Source organism: Megalobrama amblycephala, unplaced genomic scaffold (assembly GCF_018812025.1).
Source record: "Megalobrama amblycephala isolate DHTTF-2021 unplaced genomic scaffold, ASM1881202v1 scaffold484, whole genome shotgun sequence".
NCBI classification, from domain to species: Eukaryota; Metazoa; Chordata; class Actinopteri; order Cypriniformes; family Xenocyprididae; genus Megalobrama; species Megalobrama amblycephala.
Genome location: NW_025953405.1, coordinates 84,742 through 108,883, shown reverse-complemented (window position 1 = coordinate 108,883; position 24,142 = coordinate 84,742). Strand labels below are relative to the sequence as shown.

Here is a 24,142-nt window from a genome sequence, read left to right as displayed (position 1 = left end):
TTTAGTACATTAATGGATCTTGAGAGAGGATATGTCATTGCTGGCTATGCAGGCCTCTCTGAGCCATCGGATTTCATCAAAAATATCTTAATTTGTGTTCTGAAGATGAACGAAGGTCTTACGGGTGTGGAACGAAATGAGGGTAAGTAATAAATTACATTATTTTTATTTTTGGGTGAACTAACCTTTTAAGTGTGCACAAATGTAAATGAAACAAAAACATACAAGAAAAGAGAACTTGAGGATTGGGTTGGGTAAAAGAATGACAAGTGAGCGACAAAAAAACACAAAAAAAAAAAAAAAAAAACAAGTGTGTGGGTGCAGGCATCATTTTGAAGTTTTGTGGGTTGATGGCCGTCACCTTCCTCTGCACCACCCTTTTGGTCCCCTTGCTGACTCCCTGTCTGGCACTTCGTCTGTCTGGCATTTCCATCTTCAGGGTTGATTCTGACCAGGAACCTGTTAGCAATATCATACCAGTTAATAAATATGCTTTTCATTTTTGGATGAACTAACCCTCTAAAACATTGTATTAAAATGGCTAATACTTACAGACTTATTCCCAGGCTGCAAAGACACACCGTAGAGCTGTAAGAAATCAAAATACATTTTATTCATTTATGCGTTACTTGTTGAGGACGTATAAGCTAACACATCACTGTATTTCATACACTCCAACAATACATCTTTAGTAATAATAATAAAAAAAAGCTTCTGCTTCTAAAAATTCTAAGTTGCTTTTTTTGGCATACATGGCATGTTGACTAATATATCAACTCTGATATATATATATATATATATATATATATATATATATATATATATATATATATATATATAATTTTTACCTTTATTCATAAATAATTAATCATTATTTGTCATTACAATCACAACGCTATACAACTGAGTCTTCCACCTAAATTAAATTAAGTAAAATGCTAAACTGGTACCAATAGTCAATCTTTCTAAACCCAAATCACCCATTTACGTTGCAAAGGAAAGTTAAGTATTTTTAAGCCTTGTTTTCACGTGTTTTGCTGTCTAAACGACTTATTCAAATAGGTCCAGTGTTGACCACGACAGCTGCAGTCGTCATCCGGGAAATAGACTGCAAATCCTAGCAGTTTAAGCACTGTCAATGTACGTCTATTACAATACTAAAAGTTTTTGCTGACAGGCTCAGATCGGACATTATAAAAACGATCCCTACAGAGATAACGTTAGACATTTTTGTTATCATATGATCATTCAAACCTAGACTCCATTAGCAAATGCAGTAAATTTACCTCACAGACCATCGTAAAACACAGTACATTCAAATTCGACAGAAACAAAATAAAACTCACGAAAATCATCTTGATTTGTCTTTTCAGCGTTTCAACAATCACGAGGTCTGGTTTGGTCGAAATAAACCCGATGTAATTCACCGAGTTAGAATTGAAAATGTCGGGACAAGCGGGAAACAGACACCTAAGTAACGTTAACTCTGTAACGGTGTTTTTGCAACGTTCGCTGGCTGAACTTTCACTGTCATTTCACAAGTTATGTACACATAGCGTAAAATCCTAAAACCTAATTATAAAATGTAAAATTAACTTACCAAACTTCCAGATATCGACCGAGTGAGACATCCAGATATCCATCGAGTGAGTGAGCTGCAGTTGTTCTGACGTCAGTCGGGGGGCGCTGTTTACAGCAATCCTGTATTTTTGCCTGGCATATTACAGCCAAGTTACAGCTAGGTTACAGCAACACTAAAATATACTGTAAAATGTTCCCACTCAAACAAAATTACCCAGAATGCAATACAAAATACAGTATTGTACTGTAATATAAAAAGGCAGTATTGTACTGTAGGTTTTTACAGTAATGTGCTGCTAAATCTACAGTGACATTTAACAGTGTGTCAAATGGAAAAATATGTTTAATATAGTGGATAAGCTAATATATTATGATAAGCTAATATATCATGCAAATATATTTTACTGTAGTTTATTTGTCATGACACTGTGTGCATTTGTGTCGTAAAACATTATACGTCATTCACACAATGGTTTTGTGTTTGAGTTTACATGTATGTCCTGCAATATTACAATTTCATTTTCATTACATTTGCATCTGCCCCAAGTAAGCATTTAAGTCATCCATCTGGATCAGTTTCATTGTGAACATTGTGTTTGTAAAAAAAAAATATCATAGTAAATGACCTAAATGAGCTATGGTAGAGTTAATTTTGAAGATCTGAGTAATTCTAGTGATATTTAGGTAACACTTTACAATAAGCTTTCATTTGTTAACATTATAAACTACATTACCTAACAATGATAAACACTTCTAAAGCATTTATTAATCTTAGTTCACGAGTTCACATATCCATATGATTAAATAGAGTAAAGTTGCGTATTTGGCGTGCTGTCCGGGGAGAGGGCTCCGAGCTCAGAATTTTGGCCCGAACCCAGAGTACTCCCCCTGGTGTGGTAAAAGTAGATAGAACTAGAAGTGAGGAGATGGGGTGGAGGAGGGATGCTTATAAACTTTCAAATGAACAGAGGTAAGTCTGCTGAATTTATACCTCTTGACATTGGTTGAGTTGACTAACTGAATGCTCTTCACCTGTGCTGGTTAATTATCTGAACTTTCTCCTCCCGAATTTTGTCAATAAAACATCATTTAATGTTCCTTTTAAAAATACTCTTACATTACATTAAAATCAATATTATTTAATGGACCTGAGCTAACATGAACTAACAATGAACAGTTATATTTTTGTATTAACAAAAAATGTATTGTTATTTAATGTTAGTTAAGGTATTGACTAACGTTATCTAATTGAAACCTTATAGAAAAGTGATATTTTACAGATTATTATATTACCAATATTTCTTAATCATGAAAATAAGATTATACATAAGATTGAGTGCATTATCAGTTGTTAGCCAAATGCTAATGGAAAAGTTGTGTCTTCATTTTTTTTTTTTTTTTTTTGGAGTTTGAAAGATAATTACACCATCATAGTACACTGAATATGACAGTTAGGAAGAGTGATTATGTGCCTTTTTGCTGTTCACTCACTGGCCACATACTTCTGGAATTTCTAATTAGGGTGCAACAGTTCCATATACAAGCCACAGTACTTTTGCACTTTTTAGAGCAATTTTGTACTTCCAGTTTGAAAAGCAAAGTCAAAGCTATGACACAAAATCTGATGTAGATTTGGGCCCCGGAGTGTGTAGATAGGCTTGAGGGGGCAAATTTACGTCACTGGGTTCTCTGCATTTATTCATGAGAAAGAGCTTGTTCAGTCCAATCCCTGTGCATAAGATTATAATTGCGTTATTATGCATGAGGTAGTATCACTTCTGTTGCTTCTGTCTCATTGCATATTCTTGTCATTCAGAGACATGGGTCGTAGGTGCTCGCTTCCTCAGTGCTCAGTGCTGTTCATTCACCTCTGTCTGCTCTGAGTTCGGACACGTAAGCCTTGTGTATGTTTCCCTTAGCACAGCAGAACATGAGTGTTGTTTGTATTTTGCCCATGATGCAGTCTGAACTGGAGTTTGAATACGAACACATGAAAAATATGGTTGTTGCGATATACACGCGCACTTATGATTGGTTTCAGCGTGGAGCTCAGAGATGAGTTTAACAACTCTCGCCATGTGGATTATAGATCATCATATACAGAATAAATTATGCATGTTTAATGTTTTTATAGACATATTTCACACACTCTCCTGCACCAAACATGAACCAGCACGATATGCACACATATTTCATCATGTCTTCTTCAAATGAAATATATGCAAACTGGACAATACAGTGGTGTATCTGAACACAATGATTCTGATACTCAAAAGACAATGATTTAGACTGAAAATTCAAAGAAGAATGGACAAAAAAGTAACTATGTCTTTATTCTTTGTGTTAAACTGTTGTTTATCATCATTGAGACTGTAGTGCTCATAGACATAATGAAAATATTAATAGCCCTTTTAAATATTCTTCCGCATTTCTCCATTGTGCTTGGTAATTTGTTCTGTATTATGAGTGTGCTGTAGGTCTGTGTTTCATTGATTGTTCTCTCCCCTCTTCCCCCCTTCTACACTTCCAATTTTCCAGAGCTTTACATGCCCATTTCTCAGACTTTTTCAGCTCAGAGGTGTGAATGACCAGGCTAAAACAGGGGGGCTTTATGACACTTTAAACTCAAGTCCCTTTTAAGGAAAGTCAATTCACTAGATAGCCATATTTCAGGAATACTTGAATAGGGAAATAACAAAATGTCAAAAACTCAAACTCAAATTTCAATAACTTGAATAAATCAGCAATAAAGTCTGACATGAATCTTAAAGGGATAGTTCACCCAAAAATTTGCTGTTAATTTACTGACCCTCAGGCCATCCAAGATGTAGGTGACTTTGGTAACACTTTATAATAACGGCACACTATGAAGCATTAGTTAAGCATTAGTTAATAGTTAATTAATCACTTATAAAGCATTAATAGACATTAGTAAGTCGTTTATAAATACAGCTATAATTGCTTTATTCTTGATTTATAAGCATATCTATAATGTGTTTAATAATTGTATTTTCATACTATTAATGATCAATTTATCATTTCTAAATTAAGTATTACATTATTTACAAACCAGTTGTTTACGAGTTGTCAGTAGTTCATTTAGGAAGTGTAAGTAAATGATTAATAAACTATTTAAACATTCATTTATACATCTTATTATTTAGACACATAGTAATAGTTGCTTATGTGTTAGTAAATGTTTTATTAACACATATTCCTACTGTAATTCATGATTAATTCAGATAATTATAAAACATTTAAAAGCAGTCAGTTAACTATTTTTGTGAGCTCATCTAAAGTGAGGACTGTTTATGCTTTGTAAAGCTTTTATAAATGAGATTTAAAGGTTCAGTGATCTTCTGCACTGCTGTTCTCTAATGTTTTAAAGTTAGTACTGAGGTAGTTTTGACACTAGGAATATGTGTTAATAAAGCATTTATTAACACACTAAGTAACTAATACTATATGTCTAAATAATAAGATGCATAAATGTACATTTAAATATTTTATTAATCATTTACTTACACTTCCTAAATGATCTTATGAACCACTGACAACTCCTAAATAACTGGTTTGTGAATAATGTAATACATAATTTAGAAATTATAAATTGATTATTAATAAAGTATGAAAATACAATTATTATACTCATTATAGATATGCTTATAAATCAAGAACAAAGCATTTATATCTGTATTTATAAATGGCTTACTAATGTCTATTAATGTTTTATAAATGATGAATTGACTATTTACTAATGCTTAACTAATGCTTCATAGCATGAGTTATCAAGTGTTACCGTGACTTTTTAGTTCAGTAAAACAGTAAAGAAGATTTTTAGCTGAAACTGTGGTCCTCTGTGATTGGAAGTCAATAGAGTTTGAGATAAAAAAAAAAAAAAAACATATGCAGAAACTGAACATTATTTACAGCATTATTACCTGTAATCCACAGCCTCGGCAAATGGTCCTAAGCGAGTTCACGACAGTATGAGCTTCCTGTCGCATGACTTTTTTCTTGCAATTATGAGTCTATATCTTAGAGTTCTTGAAGAATTCTTCATTCTTCATCAAAACTTCATTTTTTAAAGTTACACAAGATTCAGTTGGATAAACGATTCATAATAATCGATTCATACAAGATTTTTTGTCCCGTATTACATAATGAAATTGGAGCTCAGTGACGATTCATTTTTTGCTCTTTTTTTTTTTTTTTTTTTTTGTGAATTGGAATGTGTGCAAAGGCTTGTGGGTAATTAGAGGACATAAAGGCTACACTTGATGCATCCTTCAAATATTGATGAATGAAAGATGCAAAAACGAAGGCTGTATTCCAAGGATCCTTCAAATTGACATGGCACTCGATGGCACTTAATGACAGTGCTTGATGATAAATATATTCTAATTACATCCAATACTTGTATTTAATCAACCCAAACCCTTAACCCAAAAAATTAACCCCTAATCCTAACCCTAACCTCCTAAACCCAATAAATGTGGGAATTTTAACATTACACAGTAAATGCACAGTCTTGTGGGTATTTAAAGGAATAGTTCACCCAAAAATGAAAATTCTGTCATCATTTACTCACACTCAGGTTGTTCCAAACCTGTATACATTTCTTTGTTCTGTTGAACACAAAGGAAGATACTGTATTTTGAAGAATGTGGGAAACGGAACAGTTCTGGAGCACCATTGACTTCCATAGTATTTTTTTTTTCTACTGTGGAAGTCAATGGTGCCCCAAAGCAGCTTGGTTGCAAACTTTCTTCAAAATATCTTCCTTTGTGTTCAACAGAACAAAGAAATTTATACAGGTTTGGAACAACTTGAGGGTGAGTAAATGATGACAGAATTTTCGTTTTTGGGTGAACTATCCCTTTAATGTTAGTGCATAGTAGATAAAACCATCTAAAATAAAGTGTGACAAACATTTCTGACATTTCACACTTACTAGACCGTCTCATTCAATGTTCAATGCTGAGCAGGACTGTAGCCTTGAAGCCTCAGAAGCACTGGTTTAGGAAGTTCACAGCTTTACTAGGATGCAGTCTTTCAATTGAGAAGCAACCACAGTCTTTGATTAAACTTGGCATCTGGTGAAGAGATTCAAAGAGATGTATAATGTAGGTTCTTTTAAGACTTGAGGTGTAATGTGGGTTCATACCAGAATGGCTAAAAAGCATTGTATTACTCACAAAAGCCTGGACAAAGACTTGTGCAGCATGCTAAAATAAGATGGGGTTGTCAAACATCCAAGATTCCTGGCTGACCTTGAGTCATGAAGAGTGATGTTGTGATGAATTCACTCAAAAAAAAAATATTTCAAACTGTTTCTAATATTTTGAATTTCAATTGTATAGTAAAATTCCATCAAACTGAATTGAATGATCCTTACATATTATTCATATTATGGATTAAGAACTTTAAATGAATAATAAAAAACAGAGCTTAATAAAACATGTTGTATAAATCTTGATGGAACAAGGGAATTGACCATTTCAGTTTATGTGATTTCATATTCATAATTTGAAGCATATTTTCATTTTTTTATGAATATGAATAACATAAACTAAATGGCCCATTCCCTTGTTCTATTAAGATTAATACAAAATGTTTTAAGTTCTAGTTTTTATTTTGTTTTTGTTTTTTTGTTTTACACTCTTAAAACTCTTAATTCATATTCTCTTTTATATATATATAGAAGTAGGCTGGGATGTCTAGAATTTATTAACAAAATTATTGTTTTGGAATTAAGCTTCTTCATTGAATATTTGATTATTTAATCAATGTCATTTCTTCCCCATGCAGGGACAAACAGTTCCCCCTAATGTGGACAAAGTTTCAATATCGGCTCGAACAGAGACTGTATTAACATTACAATGGAATATAGCTGGGGGCAACAGAGATTACAGTTATACACTGGCTAGAGAGGGTGTCTCAGATGAACGGATCAATGTAACAGAACAGGATAATACAGTAACTCATGAAGTCTCATCTCTGTCTCCTGGAACTAAATACTCCTTTACACTCTACACTGTGTTTGGGGAGGATCGGAGCACTGGACTTAATTTCTTTGCTATAACTGGTAAGTAAGTCATTGAGGTTTTGCAATATATAAAATGTTTTCTCTGTAGATCAACTTAAGAATTGTGGTAATACAAAATTCAAATTCCTCTTATGTAAAAAATTAAAATAGACTATAAATAGACTAAACCTTATATTGCAAGAACTTGTAGATGTGATTTCCAACTACTTGCTACAGGCGTTAAGAAAATGTAAAATTTCATTCTCTTTCTTCTTCAGTTCCATCTAATGTTGAGAGTGTTACGGTCATCAATCGCAGAGAGTTTGAGATGACATTAGAATGGATAAAAGTTAACAACAGGAACGATTACGATTATGAGCTGAAATACAATGATACAATTGAGAGTGTACCTACACCAAGTGGCTCTTCAGTGGTATATAGGGTCACGCCTCTGTCTTCAGGGTCTGAATTCTTATTTACACTCTACACTGTGTTTGAAGGAGTGAAGAGCAGTGGATACAACTTCTCCAATATAACCGGTGAGTCTCAGTACATCTGTCGCACTTACTGATTAAGAAAGGAAGAGGTGTGACAGACAAAACAACTGCCTCTGACATTTCTCTCAGATTCTGAATTAGGATGCTATTCTGTATAAAATGTGTAACATTGCTGAATTTTTACTCGCCCTGTCAATAACTGAACAGTTTCCACCACAAAACAATGATCACTTTTTTAGTTTTAGCAATATAGATTTAAATTAGCTTGAAGTATTTTCTTTCAGTTAAGTTTTCCTAGCAAAAAATATTTTCTTTGAATTAAAAAATAATTTGTTCATTTGCAACAAAACTATAATGTAATCCTATAAATTCAATCAAAATCAACACATTCTTGATGTTTCCAAGACTACATCAATTTTGCAATTTTAGCATTAGATAACATTATCTTTGTGACAAATCAGCTGAATTTGAAACACCATTGTAAAATGCATAACAGAAAACAGTGTTTAATTTGCAGTGCAGCACTGCGCCGAAAAGGCAACTGGCACAAAAACTAACTGTTACTGTCAGCAATAATTCAAAATACGCTGGTTGTTGTCATTGAGTTATTGCATTGTTATTGCATTATTATGGTGGTTATGACTTCTGAAGGTAAAAAGATTTCAGTTCTTAAAATCTTTTTACCTTCAGAAGTCATAACCACCATAATAATGTAATAACAATGCAGAAATGGAATGAAAGCCATATGATAAATCAAAGTTCATTACAAGTAGCCTTTCCACAAGCCAAAGCAAATACCAACAGAAGGTCACACACACACACAGGTTTGTTTTGAGGACATTCCCTAGGCATGATGGTTTTTTACTGTACAAACTGTACATTCTATCCCCCTATCCCTACCTCTACCCCTAAACCTACCCATCACAGAAAACATTCTGCATTTTTACATTTTGAATCAAACATTTAGTATGTTTTTAAAGCTATTTCAAATGAGAACTCATGAAATGTCCTCATAAAACATGTTTACGTCATAATACAGTGCAATGCCCATGTCATTATACAAATGTATGTCTTCATAAATCATGAAAACACACATGGGTGACACACATTGTGGTAAAATAATGCATTAATCATTAATTAAACAGCACAAGATGTAAAATAAATAACCCTGATGTACATAATTGATAACAACAATAAGAAACACAATGGGAAGGGCAATATTGTTACCGATACTTTTTTTTGCAACTATAACAATACAATACTGATACTGATTGTTTCTGGGTATGTGATGTTAATTTTTAGAAAATAAGGATAATTACAGTAAAAGGCAAATCTACACGACACATACTGACCATTATTAACAAATGTATTACAGAATCAAATATGAGAACAATTAAATAAAAAAAATATATTTCTACCAATAGGTGTAAAAAATAATGTGGAAAAATATTGTGATTAAATAAAAATAATTTAGTACAAGATATATTTTAATAAAATAAAATACTAACAACATAAAACATGCGCACTTACTTAAAGATTTCTTAAACCGGCCATCATTTTTTGCTGTGTGCTTGCTTCTCATAATGATGTGATATACATACAGGCCAGCTAAATATGTCTGGGGTGTTTTGGCATAAACATTAGAACAAGTACTGAAAACATTTAAAAGTGATGCAGAAACTGATGTTTTGTATTAATATAATTTTAATATGTTTTTTTAAAATCAATCAATACCAAATAAATAGCTTGTGAGTATCGATATATCGACACTGCAGTATATATGCCTATCCCTAAACACAATTATTTGAATTAAATGCCTTTTTATGTCACACGGGGAAATTCTAGAAATGTCAATTTACCGTTTTTCACTGCAAATTCTAAGGTGATTTGTATTTTAAAAAATAAAAATAAAAAAGAGTAAGTAGTACATGTACATGTATTGTTGAAAATATATTATATAGAATTTCAAAAGACAAATGATATGGTCATTAATATATTTTACTTCCAGTAACTGTACTTTACGGTATCTTCTGTTAGATCTAAATGCAGTTTTTTTTTTTTTTTTTACTGTATATTTGTTTACATACTTTTACCATATTCCATATTTTCTTTACTTTTTTTTTTCACTTTTTGAATGTAAAATCAAAGAATTTATAGTTACATAAGGAATATATAGTACTGATTAAAAACACTTATAGTATTGCTTATTTGTGAGCATTGAACTTCATTGTTCACTTACTGACAATGTAACTGACAAAAACTTGCTGTCTCTTCTTTAGGCCCTGCATTTAATCACATTTACCTTACAAATCTAATATTAAACACATTTCCTACCTATGAAACTTATTTAAACTTCAAATGAAATGTATGACAAAATGCTTGTAATATATCCCAAACAAAACAAATGAACTTAAATGATTCTGTTTATGTTTACTCAAACTATAAAATTTACACTATTTACCCTTCACTAAAAAAATTTGTGGAAGGGCCCTACCTGAATTAATTGTGTTCACTTTCATTTGGAATGCCCTTACTAATGGCGTCCTCTTCCTGAAGTTCAGGATGCAAAAATGCCATTTAGAATTCACCCAAATGCTGCTAGAGCTTTTTTCAGCACTAACCTCACATAGGTGCCGTACGAGAGTAACCAGATTTAGTTAATCACATTAACTATCAACATGATCCTCTAACGTTTCACAAACACAGTGGTTGGTCAACTGTAATATCTGATATAAAAAATGAGCTTGTTCAGTATTTCTTTAAAATAAAATATAATGCTGATTCTTGATATTTTTATGTATGCAAAGACATTTAGACATTTGTAGATGTGGTTTCTAACTACTTTCTGGAGCCACTGTACATTAACTGGTCAGTCAGGAACTGAATGGTAGATGAATTGATGGACAGGTGGATAGAAACAGGTGTTAAAGACAATATAAAAATTCTTTCTCTTTCCTCTTCAGTTCCATCTAATGTTGGGAGTGTTTTGGTCATCGATCGGAATGAGACTGAGATGACATTGCAATGGGAAAGAGTCAACAACAGGAACGAATACGCTTATGAGCTGGTATACGGGGATAAAATAGAGACTATAGCTACACAACCTGATTCTTTAGTGGTATATAGGGCTGAGTCTTTGTCTTCAGGGACTGAATACTCCTTTACACTCTCCACTGTGTTTAAAGATTTGAAGAGCAGTGGATACAAATTTGCCAGAGTAACCGGTAAGTCTCAGTACATAATTTCAGTCAACATACACTGACGTGTGCTTTGTTGGTTTAGAGTGGTTGAGAGTGTCAGATCTGCTGCTTTGATGAAATCTTGCCCTCTTCTGTCAGAGGTTCCCAATTGTCATTCAGCAATAATTTCATAAATTTCAAACACTTTAGTTTAGGGTCCAATTCTCACTATTATCTTTGCTTATTAGGACACATAATACTAGGATATTGGCTGTTTATTAGTACTTATAAAGCACATATTAATGCCTCATTCTGCATGACCATATTCTACATCCCTTAATCCTACCCAATACTTAACAACTACCTTACTACCTATTATGGTAATAAGCAGTAAACATAAATGTATTGAGGCAAAATTCTTATTTAACAGTTAGTTAATAGTGAGAACTGGACCCTAATCTAAGGTGTGACCAATTCAAAATATGCTGGTTGTTGCCATTTGAGTTAAGAGGTCCATTAATGCGTTAATCCCTCTGATTATTTATAAATAATGGGTTTGTTGTATAACATACATATCTTTTCAGGATTATGCTTTTGTCTGTTTAGTTTCATTGTGTTTTGGTTTAATTTACCCTGCTCCTGTTTTGTCTGTGTTCCTTGGTCATTCGTTTCTGATTAATCCCGCACCTGTTTCTGTTCTGGTTAATTAACACTTCCTGTGCATTTAAGCCATTAGGGTATGTTTACACGACACCATTTCAATTTCAAACAAAGCTTTTTATGCGGTCTGAAAATGCAAAATTTTGAAAATGTGTTTTAAAGTGCAAGTTTTTGAGAACAATACTCTTATCGTCTCAGTGTAAACTACAAAAATGCAAATCTGTGAAAACGGTGACACCATGTACATGCGTATTATGCGTTTAGTCTATAGGCATGCGTGTTTGGTGAAAGTATTCTGTAAATGAATGTGTTTGTGCGTAAGAACGTAGTCTTTCTTTACAAACTGACTTTGCCAGTTACTGGCCTGTAAGGCATAATACAGCATTTGTCGTCCTTTTCGTGGATCCGTGTAAACGAATATCATTTTGATAACGTTGTCATCTGTACAAAGAAGAAACTTTTCCATTTTTAGTACACCATTGTTGTGTAAACATACACAGTTTCCTCAGTTCTTTGTTTGGTCTTGGTTGTGTTATTGCACTTTTTATTAAAAGATTCTTGATTCTATTTAGATTTGTGCGTGTTTAACTTACCTGACATATTTCACTATATCTGCTTTTGTTTCAGTGCCATCTAATGTTGAAAAGGTGGATTTGGCTGAGCAAAATGACACTGACGTGATCTTAAAATGGGACAAAAAAACATACAACTATACTCTTAAATGCAGCAAAAATCCATGTGAAAACATTATTATCACTGCAGAAGGGAATACGACTATGTGTCATATATCAGGTTTGACTCCTGCAACAAACTACATCTTCACTGTGTACACAGAGTTTTTTGATGTGAGAAGTACTGGATTCAACTACAATCACACCACAAGTAAGTAGCCCTCATTTCTGAATCCATATTCTCCTATTCTTTGGATCATACTAATAATGGACCACATAGCAGGGTGAGAATGAAAGAATCAGCTTGCATTCAATGAATGAGTTGGCATTTGAATTAGCTATGACACATGATTTTAAATTTAAATAACAGATAGAGAAATTTAATGAATTGCAGTTTAAAGACATTCAACACATTTAATTAGTCCAAGACAAGATTTCCAAATAATTACATACATATCGATTTTACAACAGTTTTGTAAATTTCTTTCAATTTCATTCAGTTTTAATTATTAAATATTGCAATCCTTCATCCAGTTCAAATTCAGATTCTCAACTCAGTTATGAATGGTGCACAACCCTGCCACATACTAAATTATCAGTGATGAATTTGAGAGGAATTTACTGTATGTTCTACAGTATTTATAATAATTATCAATTCTTGTGGAAAATGTATCTCTTTACAGCTCTATCTGATGTAACTGAAGTCAGAGTCGATCGATCACTGACACAGTTGACAATCAAATGGAATAAATTAAACAAAAACAACATCTACAACTACACCTTGCGTGATATTCATGAAACTGAGAACAATTTCACTGGATCTGTTATGGGTGATGAGATTATACATATTTACTCACCGCTCACACCAGGGACGATACACAGTTTTACTCTCTTCACTGTGGTGAATGGTGTCAGAAGTAAAGGGTACAGCTTCAAGAGCATCACAAGTAAGTTTTGATAGCATTACTCTGATTGAGCTACTTATTTGAAAAGCACATATATGAGTTCTAAATGAGTGAAGCTTGCCAGTCATGGAAAGAAATGACCTGTGTGGTTTTGAATGCTTGATCTCTTCATATAATACTTTGGTAACACTTTACAATAAGGTTTAATAATACATTTATTGTTCATTTAAACTTTTACTAATACAATATTAAAGGGATAGTTCATCCAAAAATTCTGTCATTAATTACTCACCTTCATGTCGTTCCAAACCCATAAGACTTTCAGTTATCTTTGGAACACAAATGAAGATCTTTTTGATGAAACCTGAGCATTGTGTGCCTCCAAAGAGAGCTATGCAGCTAGCACTTTGATGCTTCAAAAAGTTAATCATAAAACTAAAGATCATAAAGTTAAAGATCATAAAACTAAAACATATGAATTGAGTGGTTTAGTCCAAATTTTCTGAAGAGACATGATCACTTTATATATATATATATATATATATATATATATATATATATATATATATATACATATTCATTCATTCATTCATTCATTCACTTTATTTATAGAGCACTTTACAACTGCACCTGCAGACCAAAGTACTGTACAATCAAGAAACATTTCATTAAAACACACAACTTGAAACAACACACATCCTACTAAACAACAAAGACTAGCCCACCCTCTCAAAGGATAAAGACAAGAAGTAGTTTTTGACTTCAACTTTAAAAGCATTTAAAGATGAGACCTCTCTAAGTTCCTGAGGAAGACTATTCCAGAGCTTCGGCCCCGCAACATCAAAGGCCTGATCCCTTTTAACTTTAAATGATTACGAGGGACAGCAAGCAATAACTTATTATTGGATCTTAGAGACCTGTGCTTGACGAACATCAATGAGCTCAGACACGTAAGCAGGGGCCATCCCATGCACTGCTTTAAATTTTATATTTTAAGTTTTATATTTTATCCTGTAGTTCACTGGTAGCCACTTTAAAGAAGCTAAAATAGGGGTGATATAGAGATAGCACCCACTAGCAGCCTAGCTGCTGTATTTTGAACTAATTGCAAACGTGAAATAGTGGTCTGGCAGGACTCCACATACAACACACTGCAATAGTCCAGACGAGACAAAACAAAGGCATTAATAACCTTCTCTAAGACTTTTCTTAACAGAATAGGCTTTAGTCGAGCAATAGACCTAATCTGGAAAAACAACTCTTTACCACAGCATTAATCTGCTTGTCAAATTTCAGCTCTGGGTCAAACACCACACCTAAGTTCCTTATTTGGTCATGGCAATAATCCGACCATGAACCTAAATACGTGGACATATCTAAACATCCTCTGGCAGGGCCAAAAAACATAATCGCAGTTTTACTCTGGTTCAACTGAAGCAGATTTTGAGTCATCCAGCTCAATGACATGCTGTATTTTTAAAAAACTGAGCCCAGGGGCAACATATACAAGGAAAATAAAATAGGGCCAATAACAGAACCCTGGGGGACCCCACAAATAACAGGCGCTGCCGTTGAAATGAAGCTACCATACTTTACAGAGAATTATCTATTTGACAGATAAGACACTCTAAAACCATCCCACGAATTCCAATTAAAAGGGATAACCGCTTTATAAGAATCACACTCTCAATCACACTCAGTGCTGTGACCTGCCCTAAAACCGGACTGAAATTTGTCTAAGATCTCATACCTACTTAAAAATGACATTAGCTGGGAATAAACCACCTTCTCTAAAATCTTTGATAGGCATGGTAGTTTTGAGATGGGCCGGTAATTCTTCAGTTCTAGAGGGTCTAAATTAGGCTTTTTAAGAAGTGGCTGAATAACCGTCTGCTTAAGGCCTGTTGGAACAACTCCATTATGAAGACTACTGTTAATAATGGAAGTAATTCTCGGCCCAACACCATCAACTATCTCCTTATGAAGACGTAAAGGAACCACATTGCAACCACCAAATGGCTTCAAACGCATAATGATGTCCATAACTTGCGCCAGAGACACTTGCTCAAAGAACTCAAAACTCCTTACACAAGCTGGTGACATCACAGACTCATCTGAAGATGTAAGCAGACTAGTTCTAATCTTTTCTATTTCTTCCACAAAAAATGTCCGAAACATTTCACATGCCTCCAATGAAGGGTTCAGGGGAGAACATCCAGTCGGATTGAGAAGTCTATTCATTGTTGAAAAAAGGGCTGCAGGGGCATTATATTTCTGTGCAATGACACTCAAGAAATAATTTTGCCTTGCAGTTCTCGCAGCAGCCTGGTAGTCTGAAAAACACTGCCTCATAAACTGAAGTAAAAGCTTATCCTTTCTCCATTTCCATTCAGCCTTCCTGCATTCCTGCCTCAGAGAACGAGTATAGTTGTTAAGCCATGGAGTTGGATTAAGTTTAGGTTTCCTAACTTTATATGGGCCACTACATCTAAGATATCAGAGCAAACAGAATTGAACAATATCAACAGCTCATCTGGGCCCACAGAAGGTGAAGGAGACTCAATCACATTCACAAATGAAGAGGAGTTATATACCTCATAAAATTCTATAGCCGTGGATGAAGTAATAAGACGAGAACAAAACACACCTGACTGTGGCAAAACTGGTTTGCATGGCATAATAACATTAAAAATTACAGGCATGTGATCAGACAGACCATGATTTAAAACATCAACATTACAAATAGGAAGTCCCAGAGACAAGACAAAGTCCAAAATATGGCCTTGCTCCTGGATTGGATTTGAAATAAACTGTGTGAAATTAAAAGAGTCCACCAGCTGTAAAAACTCAGAGACCATAGGCTTATTTGGACAACACACATGAATATTGAAGTCCCCAAGAATTAAAATGTTATCACAACTTGGCACAATATGTGATAAAAACTCTGAAAACTGCTGAATGAAATCCTTGTTATATTTTGGTGGTCTGTAGACCAACACACACAGAACAGATTTCCAGCCATCATGCATCATAACTTGAGCCTCAAAGCTCTGACAATTCACCTTTGACAAAAGACGGCATTTAAATCCTTTCTTAAAAACACATGCAAGTCTGCCACCCCAGCCAGTAGTTCTAGGGGTGCTAAAAAATGTACAGTAATATGGAGAAAGTTCAATCAGGGCATGTGTCTTGCCAACATTAAGCCATGTTTTAAAAATAAACAGAAAATGCAAATCATGTTGTATAAAAAAGTCATTTAAAATAAATGTTTTGTTTAAGAGTGATCTTGCATTAACCAGTACCATATTTACTGTACCAGACTCCAGCGAAGACAGTTATGATCCAACCGAGACCACAGCCGACTCGATATAATGCAAATTGTTAATATTTAGTCCGGGAAAACTGTACGCAAACAGGATAGTCTCTCACTCGAAATGTTTCCCAAAGTCAACAGTGTCTCTCCTACATCCATGATGCTTTAACTTTCACAGCGAAGCCCGCCCGTCTGCCATGCTTCCAACGGCAATTGCTCCGAATCTGCCAATTTCGCCGGTACTCACACTCTAGGCCCGAGCCAAGGTTCCACTGGCATAGACTGCATGAATCACAGGTGAAAACAACACTTTCCACTCTGAGTGAGATCATCCATCACTGCATGAATGTGAAGCAAAGTTTTGCATTCATAAGTCCAGAGAGAGCAGTTAGGGCTAATAAGACACAGGCCTACAAATAAAACAAAAACATTAAAATAGACAACACGGAATGACGGCCAGTTAACACACATAGTGCCATCTTACCGTGTAATGTGGTTATAATATTATATGATGAACAGATTGACTTTAGGCTTTTATTCACATTTAAATATTGATCAGCGAACATAAACAAGAAGCTCAACTGAACCTGCTTGAAACATCTTGTGGAAGCTCAGACGTGTTGCGGAACACACAAGAATGAACCTCATTGGTTCTCACACGTCAAGCGAACATGCTTGAGCTTTCGTTTAACACAACTAATGTGTGAGTTGATGGGTAACACTTTAGAATACTGTTTCATCATTAATGAATAACTACACATTATTAACACTTGTAACTACTATTAACTAACAACAAACTCTGATTAACGAATTAGTAAGTAATAGTGCTCAGTTGAAGGTGGTAGTTCACTATTAGCTAATCAGTAACTACTATTTTTTTCATAAGCCTATCTCCCATTGAACTACTAAGAACTATACAGATTCATAAATAACATGAATAATGCATGATGTATAATTAATTCTAAAGTGAAGGTCATGGTAACCCACTAGTAATGACTGAAGTATTACCAAATCCTTCAGAAGGAATTATTAATGATTTGGATCAATATTCTAAAGTGAGAAACATGATAACTCTCTAGTAACTAAAGTAATTTTAAACCTTTAAGGTTTTTATAAGGTTTTGGATAGTAGTTACTCAAATGTTACTGAATCATTCTAAAGGAACTACTAATTATTTGGATCAGTATTCTAAAGTGAAGAACAGGGTAACCCACTAGTAATTACTTCAGTGTTACCAAATCCATCAAAAAGAATACCAAAAACCTGTATATAGTAGTTCTTTCTGGGAGGTATGAAAAAATAGTAGTTACTGATTAGATAATAGTGAACTACCACCTTCAACTGAGCACTATTACTTAATAATTTGCTAATCAGAGTTTCTTGTTAGTTAATAGTAGTTACTAGAGTGTTAATAATGCATTACTCATTTGTTCCTGTGAAGTTATTCATTAATGAAGGATCAGTATTCTAAAGTTTTACCAGTTGATGAATGTTTATGTGTGAATAAGAGCCTAAATTAAATCTGTTCATCATATAAAGCATCTCTTCAGACGATTTGAACTAAACCGCTCAGTTCATATGGATTAGTTAGTTTTAAGATCTCTTTATGAACTTTTTGAAGCGTCAAATTGGTTGTTATGTAGCTGTCCATGGTGGGACAGAAATCACTCAGAAATCACTCAAAATGACTTCATTTGTGTTCTGAAGATGAACAAAAGTCTTATGGGTTTGGAACGACATGAAGGTGAGTAAATGACAGAATTTTAATATTTGTGTGAACTAACCCTTTAAAAATAAAGGTTATCTGTTATTATTTATTAATGGCCCTGAGCTAACATGAACTAGCAATAAATTTTGACTAACATTAATAAAGAATGATAAATATATTGATCATTGTTAATGTTAATGCATTTTTTACAAAACCATTTCAGACCCCAAGATTAAGAATTGAAAGTTTGAAGTAGCATTCATATGTTCTTGTGTTTCTGCAGCCATTCCCTGTGAGTCCTTTAACTGGACAGTCACCAACTCTTCGATAGTTGCTCAAGTGAATAGTAGCACACGTGTAACAGCTGAAAACAGCACTGGCAATAGTAAAAATGACCCTGTAGTGGACAACTGGGTGAATCTGCAAGAGCTTTATCCTGGAGCAATCTACAATGTTTCACTGTGGTATGATTTGGACTCAGAGAGACTACTACAGTGCTCACATTTCCTGACGTTAGGTGAGTTAACATGCTCTGTTTTGGACTGTGCTGCTGAAAAGATGATATTCATTATAATACCTTTGTTTTACTATCCTTCTGTTTCTCTTTCAAACTAGATCCAAATAGTGTGCTTAATCTTCAGTGTAAATATTTTTCTGGAGGATATGGTCTGGCTGTAATTTGGGATCATCCATATGGAGTTATGGATGTGGTGCAGGTGGACATTGGTAGTCAAAGTTTCAACCATAGTTCAAAAGAATCACCAAGACAAGAGTTTAAAAACCTGCAAGTTGCCCATTGGTACAAAGTGACAGCAACATCATTCTCTGGAGCCAAGAAGAGTAAAATGGAATCATTAAACTGTCAAACTGATCCAGCAGGTAAAGTAAGGTCTATATGTTTAATATAAGATAGCCTTAAATCTTCAGACATATTACAGGTTAAATACAACTTTAAGGAATAGTTCATCCAAAAATGAAAGTTCTGTCATTATTACTCACCCTCATGTTCCAATCCCATATGAAATCATTTTGACTCTCATGAGCTCTCATGAATAACGAATTGAATTCTTCACACAATTGCTATCATGTGAGTTTGGAGTCCCACTTTATATTAGGTGTCCTTAACTACTATGTACTAACATTTAAATTAATAATTTGATACAATGCACTTATTGTGTAAACACACTTATTGTGTATTTTTACACTGTGCCTATATTTAAAAAAAATACATGCATGTATTTACAGCTATAATTAACCTGTTGCCTTCCCTTACACCTTAACCCACCCTTAAACATACCCATACAACCAAACTAATCCTAACCTTACCCACCGTATCCAACCTCAATAGCAGCAAAAGTGTTTTGCAATTCAGTTTGAACACAATAAGTACATTGTACTTTTTTATGCAAGTACATAGTTAAAGATCCCTAATATAAAGTGTGACGGACTTAAAATATAGCATGTTGTTTGGTTGATAGCAAGTAATATGAACCACATTTATGATGTCTTGTTACAGTCTTCATTTACTTTCTTTTTCATAGAAATGTGGCCAGGAGAGGAAAATTATGTGTTTGAAACATTCATTTTAATTTTCAAATGAACTATTCCTTCAAAGGTGCTCATTTCAATTTGTTAACACAGATTACTGCGTTAGGAATCATAAACTTTAATTATGTGAGTTCTCAACAATCTAATGATATGTGGATATCAGCAGAATTGGGATCAGGTGAGCAGGTTTATCTCAGAATCCGCCAAACTAAAAGAGCAATAGCCTAATATTAACATTAACCAAGAAGTCAGTACAAGTTGACAGTATGAGACCAAGAAGTCAAACCACTTCTTGACATTTGTGATTGCAGTGCTGAAGAAGACTTTAAACTCCTCTTTGGCAGTTTATTTATATAAAAAAAGGAAATAAACTGTTTTATCTCTCTTCTGACTAAACTTGACCATAAAGTTTTATGATGGTATATAAATCAGTAGAGGTCTTTCTCTATAGGTTCTTTATCCTTCAAGATAAGTTGTACATGTGGACAGATTATAAGTCATTCTTTTCCTTATTGTTTATATTGTTTTATATCATAGGCCTAATCAACCATCTATAGTCTCCTTGATACAATATTTAACAGTGACTCAATAAAATGCATTGAGCCTTATGATAAACCACCCTGTACAAAAGCCCATTTCCACCACATAAGAAAAAAAAAGTGATTTTACTTTCACCCATTCAAGGACGTTAAGTTCATTTGTACTTCGTGATTTTTGAATTGCACATCTCTTAAGGTGGTTATGAGTACATCAGATGACCACTTCCCCCTTCTCCTAGATCAGGGCATGAGTTCAGGTCTTTTACCTTGGCAGTATGAGTATGAGAACACCAACAGGAGGCTGTTCAATCATTTTGAATTAATGTAAAGTGGAGGGAGTTGGTCAGCTGATTTATCTGAATGATTGATGAGATTCCTAACTTGTAGAGCCTCTTCTGTATTATCAGCACAAAGAAGACATAAATGTAATAAAGTAAATTTTATTAACAAAAAGATAAACAAGAATAACTAACACAACTACTAAATGAATACCATGAATGATAAATGAATAACGTGCATAAGATACATAAAATACAAGTGATTAAGTTGGGTGTGGCTAAGGGAGAGTTACTTGATCTTATGGACAGATAACCTGTTGTTTCTCTTAAAATAATAAGGTGAAGAAACTTTTTATGCATCAAACAAATTAATGAAAGAATATTTGTTATAAACTAGCATGAGTTATATTACCTCTAATAATTAATAATAGTAAATTAGTAAATTAGAAAATCACATACTGATTATATACAACAATGCTCTGGAAAGAGGTTTGGTTAAGTGATATTTGCGTTCCATGTGGTCGAGTGAGCAGTCTGGTGACAGTGATGTCTTCCACTGGTTATGCTGGGTGACAATGCAGTGGGGAAAGGAGATGAAATCCATTTCAACAGCCTTGAACACGAAGCTCTTTGGGATGCTCCTGGAGCACCAAAGGGTCCTAAAATCTGGAACACGCAGATGAGGCCCTGACTTAGGTGCAGAAGATCCTGAACAATCTGAAACATGCAGACGAAGGAACCTGAAGTGATCGTTTGCTCTCCTGAGATTAACCTTGTTGCTAATGTCTCTGTGTCTCTTCTGCCTCTCTGGGCCAGACACTCAGAACTTGGTCAATCCGCTTTTGTCTCTCTGGAGTGGTTATTGTCCCGCTGGATGAAAACTCTGAACGTAGTGTTTGTTAATGTCTCTTTCCTCTGTTGCTACCTCACAAGTGTAGACTCAGATCATGGGACCTGTTATTGTGTCTCACTGGATGAACCGGAGACCCAGAACGGTGTTGTACCTGTTAGTGTATTCCCATTACAGGACAGACTCAGAACTTGGTATATCTGTTAATGTCTCACTCCTCACAGAGTTGACACCCAGAAGTTGTTGATCTGTTTGTCTATCCTTCACAGGCTAGAGACTCAGAACAAGAATGTACTTGTTAATGTCTATCCCCATACAGGACAGACTTAGAATGGTTGCATGTATGTTAGTGTCGCAGCTCGTTGACCGGGGCTCAGAACAAAAGGAGTGTCTCTTGAAAGGATACCTTTATCCCTTTCCGATGAGGAGGATATTGCAATTTAGCGCTTCTCCATTCAAGTGCTGCGATTGGCTACTGACATCAGAGGGGACACACACAGTGTGGCCCACTCTTTTTCCCCCTGTGGAACTCATTTACATAAAAACGTACATGGTACATTATTTTAAAACGCAGTGGAGTGAAAATTTCAAATCAAAACTGCAGTGATTCGTACAAAAACCAACGTCATAACGTACCATACAGGTCCTTCTCAAAAAATTAGCATATTGTGATAAAGTTCATTATTTTCCATAATGTAATGATAAAAATTAAACTTTCATATATTTTAGATTCATTGCACACCAACTGAAATATTTCAGGTCTTTTATTGTTTTAATACTGAGGATTTTGGCATACAGCTCATGAAAACCCAAAATTCCTATCTCAAAAAATTAGCATATCATGAAAAGGTTCTCTAAACGAGCTATTAACCTAATCATCTGAATCAACTAATTAACTCTAAACACCTGCAAAAGATTCCTGAGGCTTTTAAAAACTCCCAGCCTGGTTCATTACTCAAAACCGCAATCATGGGTAAGACTGCCGACCAGAAGGCCATCATTGACACCCTCAAGCGAGAGGGTAAGACACAGAAAGAAATTTCTGAACGAATAGGCTGTTCCCAGAGTGCTGTATCAAGGCACCTCAGTGGGAAGTCTGTGGGAAGGAAAAAGTGTGGCAAAAAACGCTGCACAACGAGAAGAGGTGACCGGACCCTGAGGAAGATTGTGGAGAAGGACCGATTCCAGACCTTGGGGACCTGCGGAAGCAGTGGACTGAGTCTGGAGTAGAAACATCCAGAGCCACCGTGCACAGGCGTGTGCAGGAAATGGGCTACAGGTGCCGCATTCCCCAGGTCAAGCCACTTTTGAACCAGAAACAGCGGCAGAAGCGCCTGACCTGGGCTACAGAGAAGCAGCACTGGACTGTTGCTCAGTTTTGCATGTCATTTGGAAATCAAGGTGCCAAGTCTGGAGGAAGACTGGGGAGAAGGAAATGCCAAAATGCCTGAAGTCCAGTGTCAAGTACCCACAGTCAGTGATGGTCTGGGGTACCATGTCAGCTGCTGGTGTTGGTCCACTGTGTTTTATCAAGGGCAGGGTCAATGCAGCTAGCTATCAGGAGATTTTGGAGCACTTCATGCTTCCATCTGCTGAAAAGCTTTATGGAGATGAAGATTTCGTTTTTCAGCACGACCTGGCACCTGCTCACAGTGCCAAAACCACTGGTAAATGGTTTACTGACCATGGTATTACTGTGCTCAATTGGCCTGCCAACTCTCCTGACCTGAACCCCATAGAGAATCTGTGGGATATTGTGAAGAGAAAGTTGAGAGACGCAAGACCCAACACTCTGGATGAGCTTAAGGCCGCTATCGAAGCATCCTGGGCCTCCATAACACCTCAGCAGTGCCACAGGCTGATTGCCTCCATGCCACGCCGCATTGAAGCAGTCATTTCTGCAAAAGGATTCCCGACCAAGTATCGAGTGCATAACTGAACATAATTATTTGAAGGTTGACTTTTTTTTGTATTGAAAACACTTTTCTTTTATTGGTCGGATGAAATATGCTAATTTTTGAGATTTTGGGTTTTCATGAGCTGTATGCCAAAATCCTCAGTATTAAAACAATAAAAGACCTGAAATATTTCAGTTGGTGTGCAATGAATCTAAAATATATGAAAGTTTAATTTTTATCATTACATTATGGAAAATAATGAACTTTATCACAATATGCTAATTTTTTGAGAAGGACCTGTATATTCACATTTGTCTGTTCAGGCAAAAAAATGAACATGCTTTTAGCGCCACTCAGTGGACATTTCACATTGAAACTGCAGTGATATGTACGTATTGGTACGTATTTTGCGACTCACGAAAACGTTCCCACAGGTACTTTTTTCTAATGAGACTGGGTTGGCTGTTCCCTATAAAATTATGCCATA

General features: G+C 34.9%; 1 protein-coding gene and 1 long non-coding RNA gene across 2 annotated transcripts in view; one reads left to right on the top strand and one right to left on the bottom strand.

The window, feature by feature from the left end:
• Positions 1 to 24,142, top strand: part of LOC125261792 (receptor-type tyrosine-protein phosphatase H-like) — a 43,483-nt gene that overhangs the window by 11,478 nt on the left and 7,863 nt on the right. Inside the window, exons 2-8 of the mRNA XM_048180343.1 lie at positions 7,393 to 7,669; positions 7,888 to 8,148; positions 11,070 to 11,330; positions 12,573 to 12,827; positions 13,300 to 13,563; positions 18,826 to 19,059; positions 19,158 to 19,421. Coding sequence (XP_048036300.1) covers positions 7,393 to 7,669; positions 7,888 to 8,148; positions 11,070 to 11,330; positions 12,573 to 12,827; positions 13,300 to 13,563; positions 18,826 to 19,059; positions 19,158 to 19,421 — 1,816 coding nt within the window. The remainder of the gene's footprint in view (positions 1 to 7,392; positions 7,670 to 7,887; positions 8,149 to 11,069; positions 11,331 to 12,572; positions 12,828 to 13,299; positions 13,564 to 18,825; positions 19,060 to 19,157; positions 19,422 to 24,142) is intronic.
• Positions 180 to 1,883, bottom strand: LOC125261793. Its single transcript, XR_007183434.1, has 3 exons — positions 1,601 to 1,883; positions 553 to 588; positions 180 to 459 (listed from the first exon to the last, which is right to left on the bottom strand). It is a non-coding gene; the product is annotated as an uncharacterized LOC125261793 (long non-coding RNA).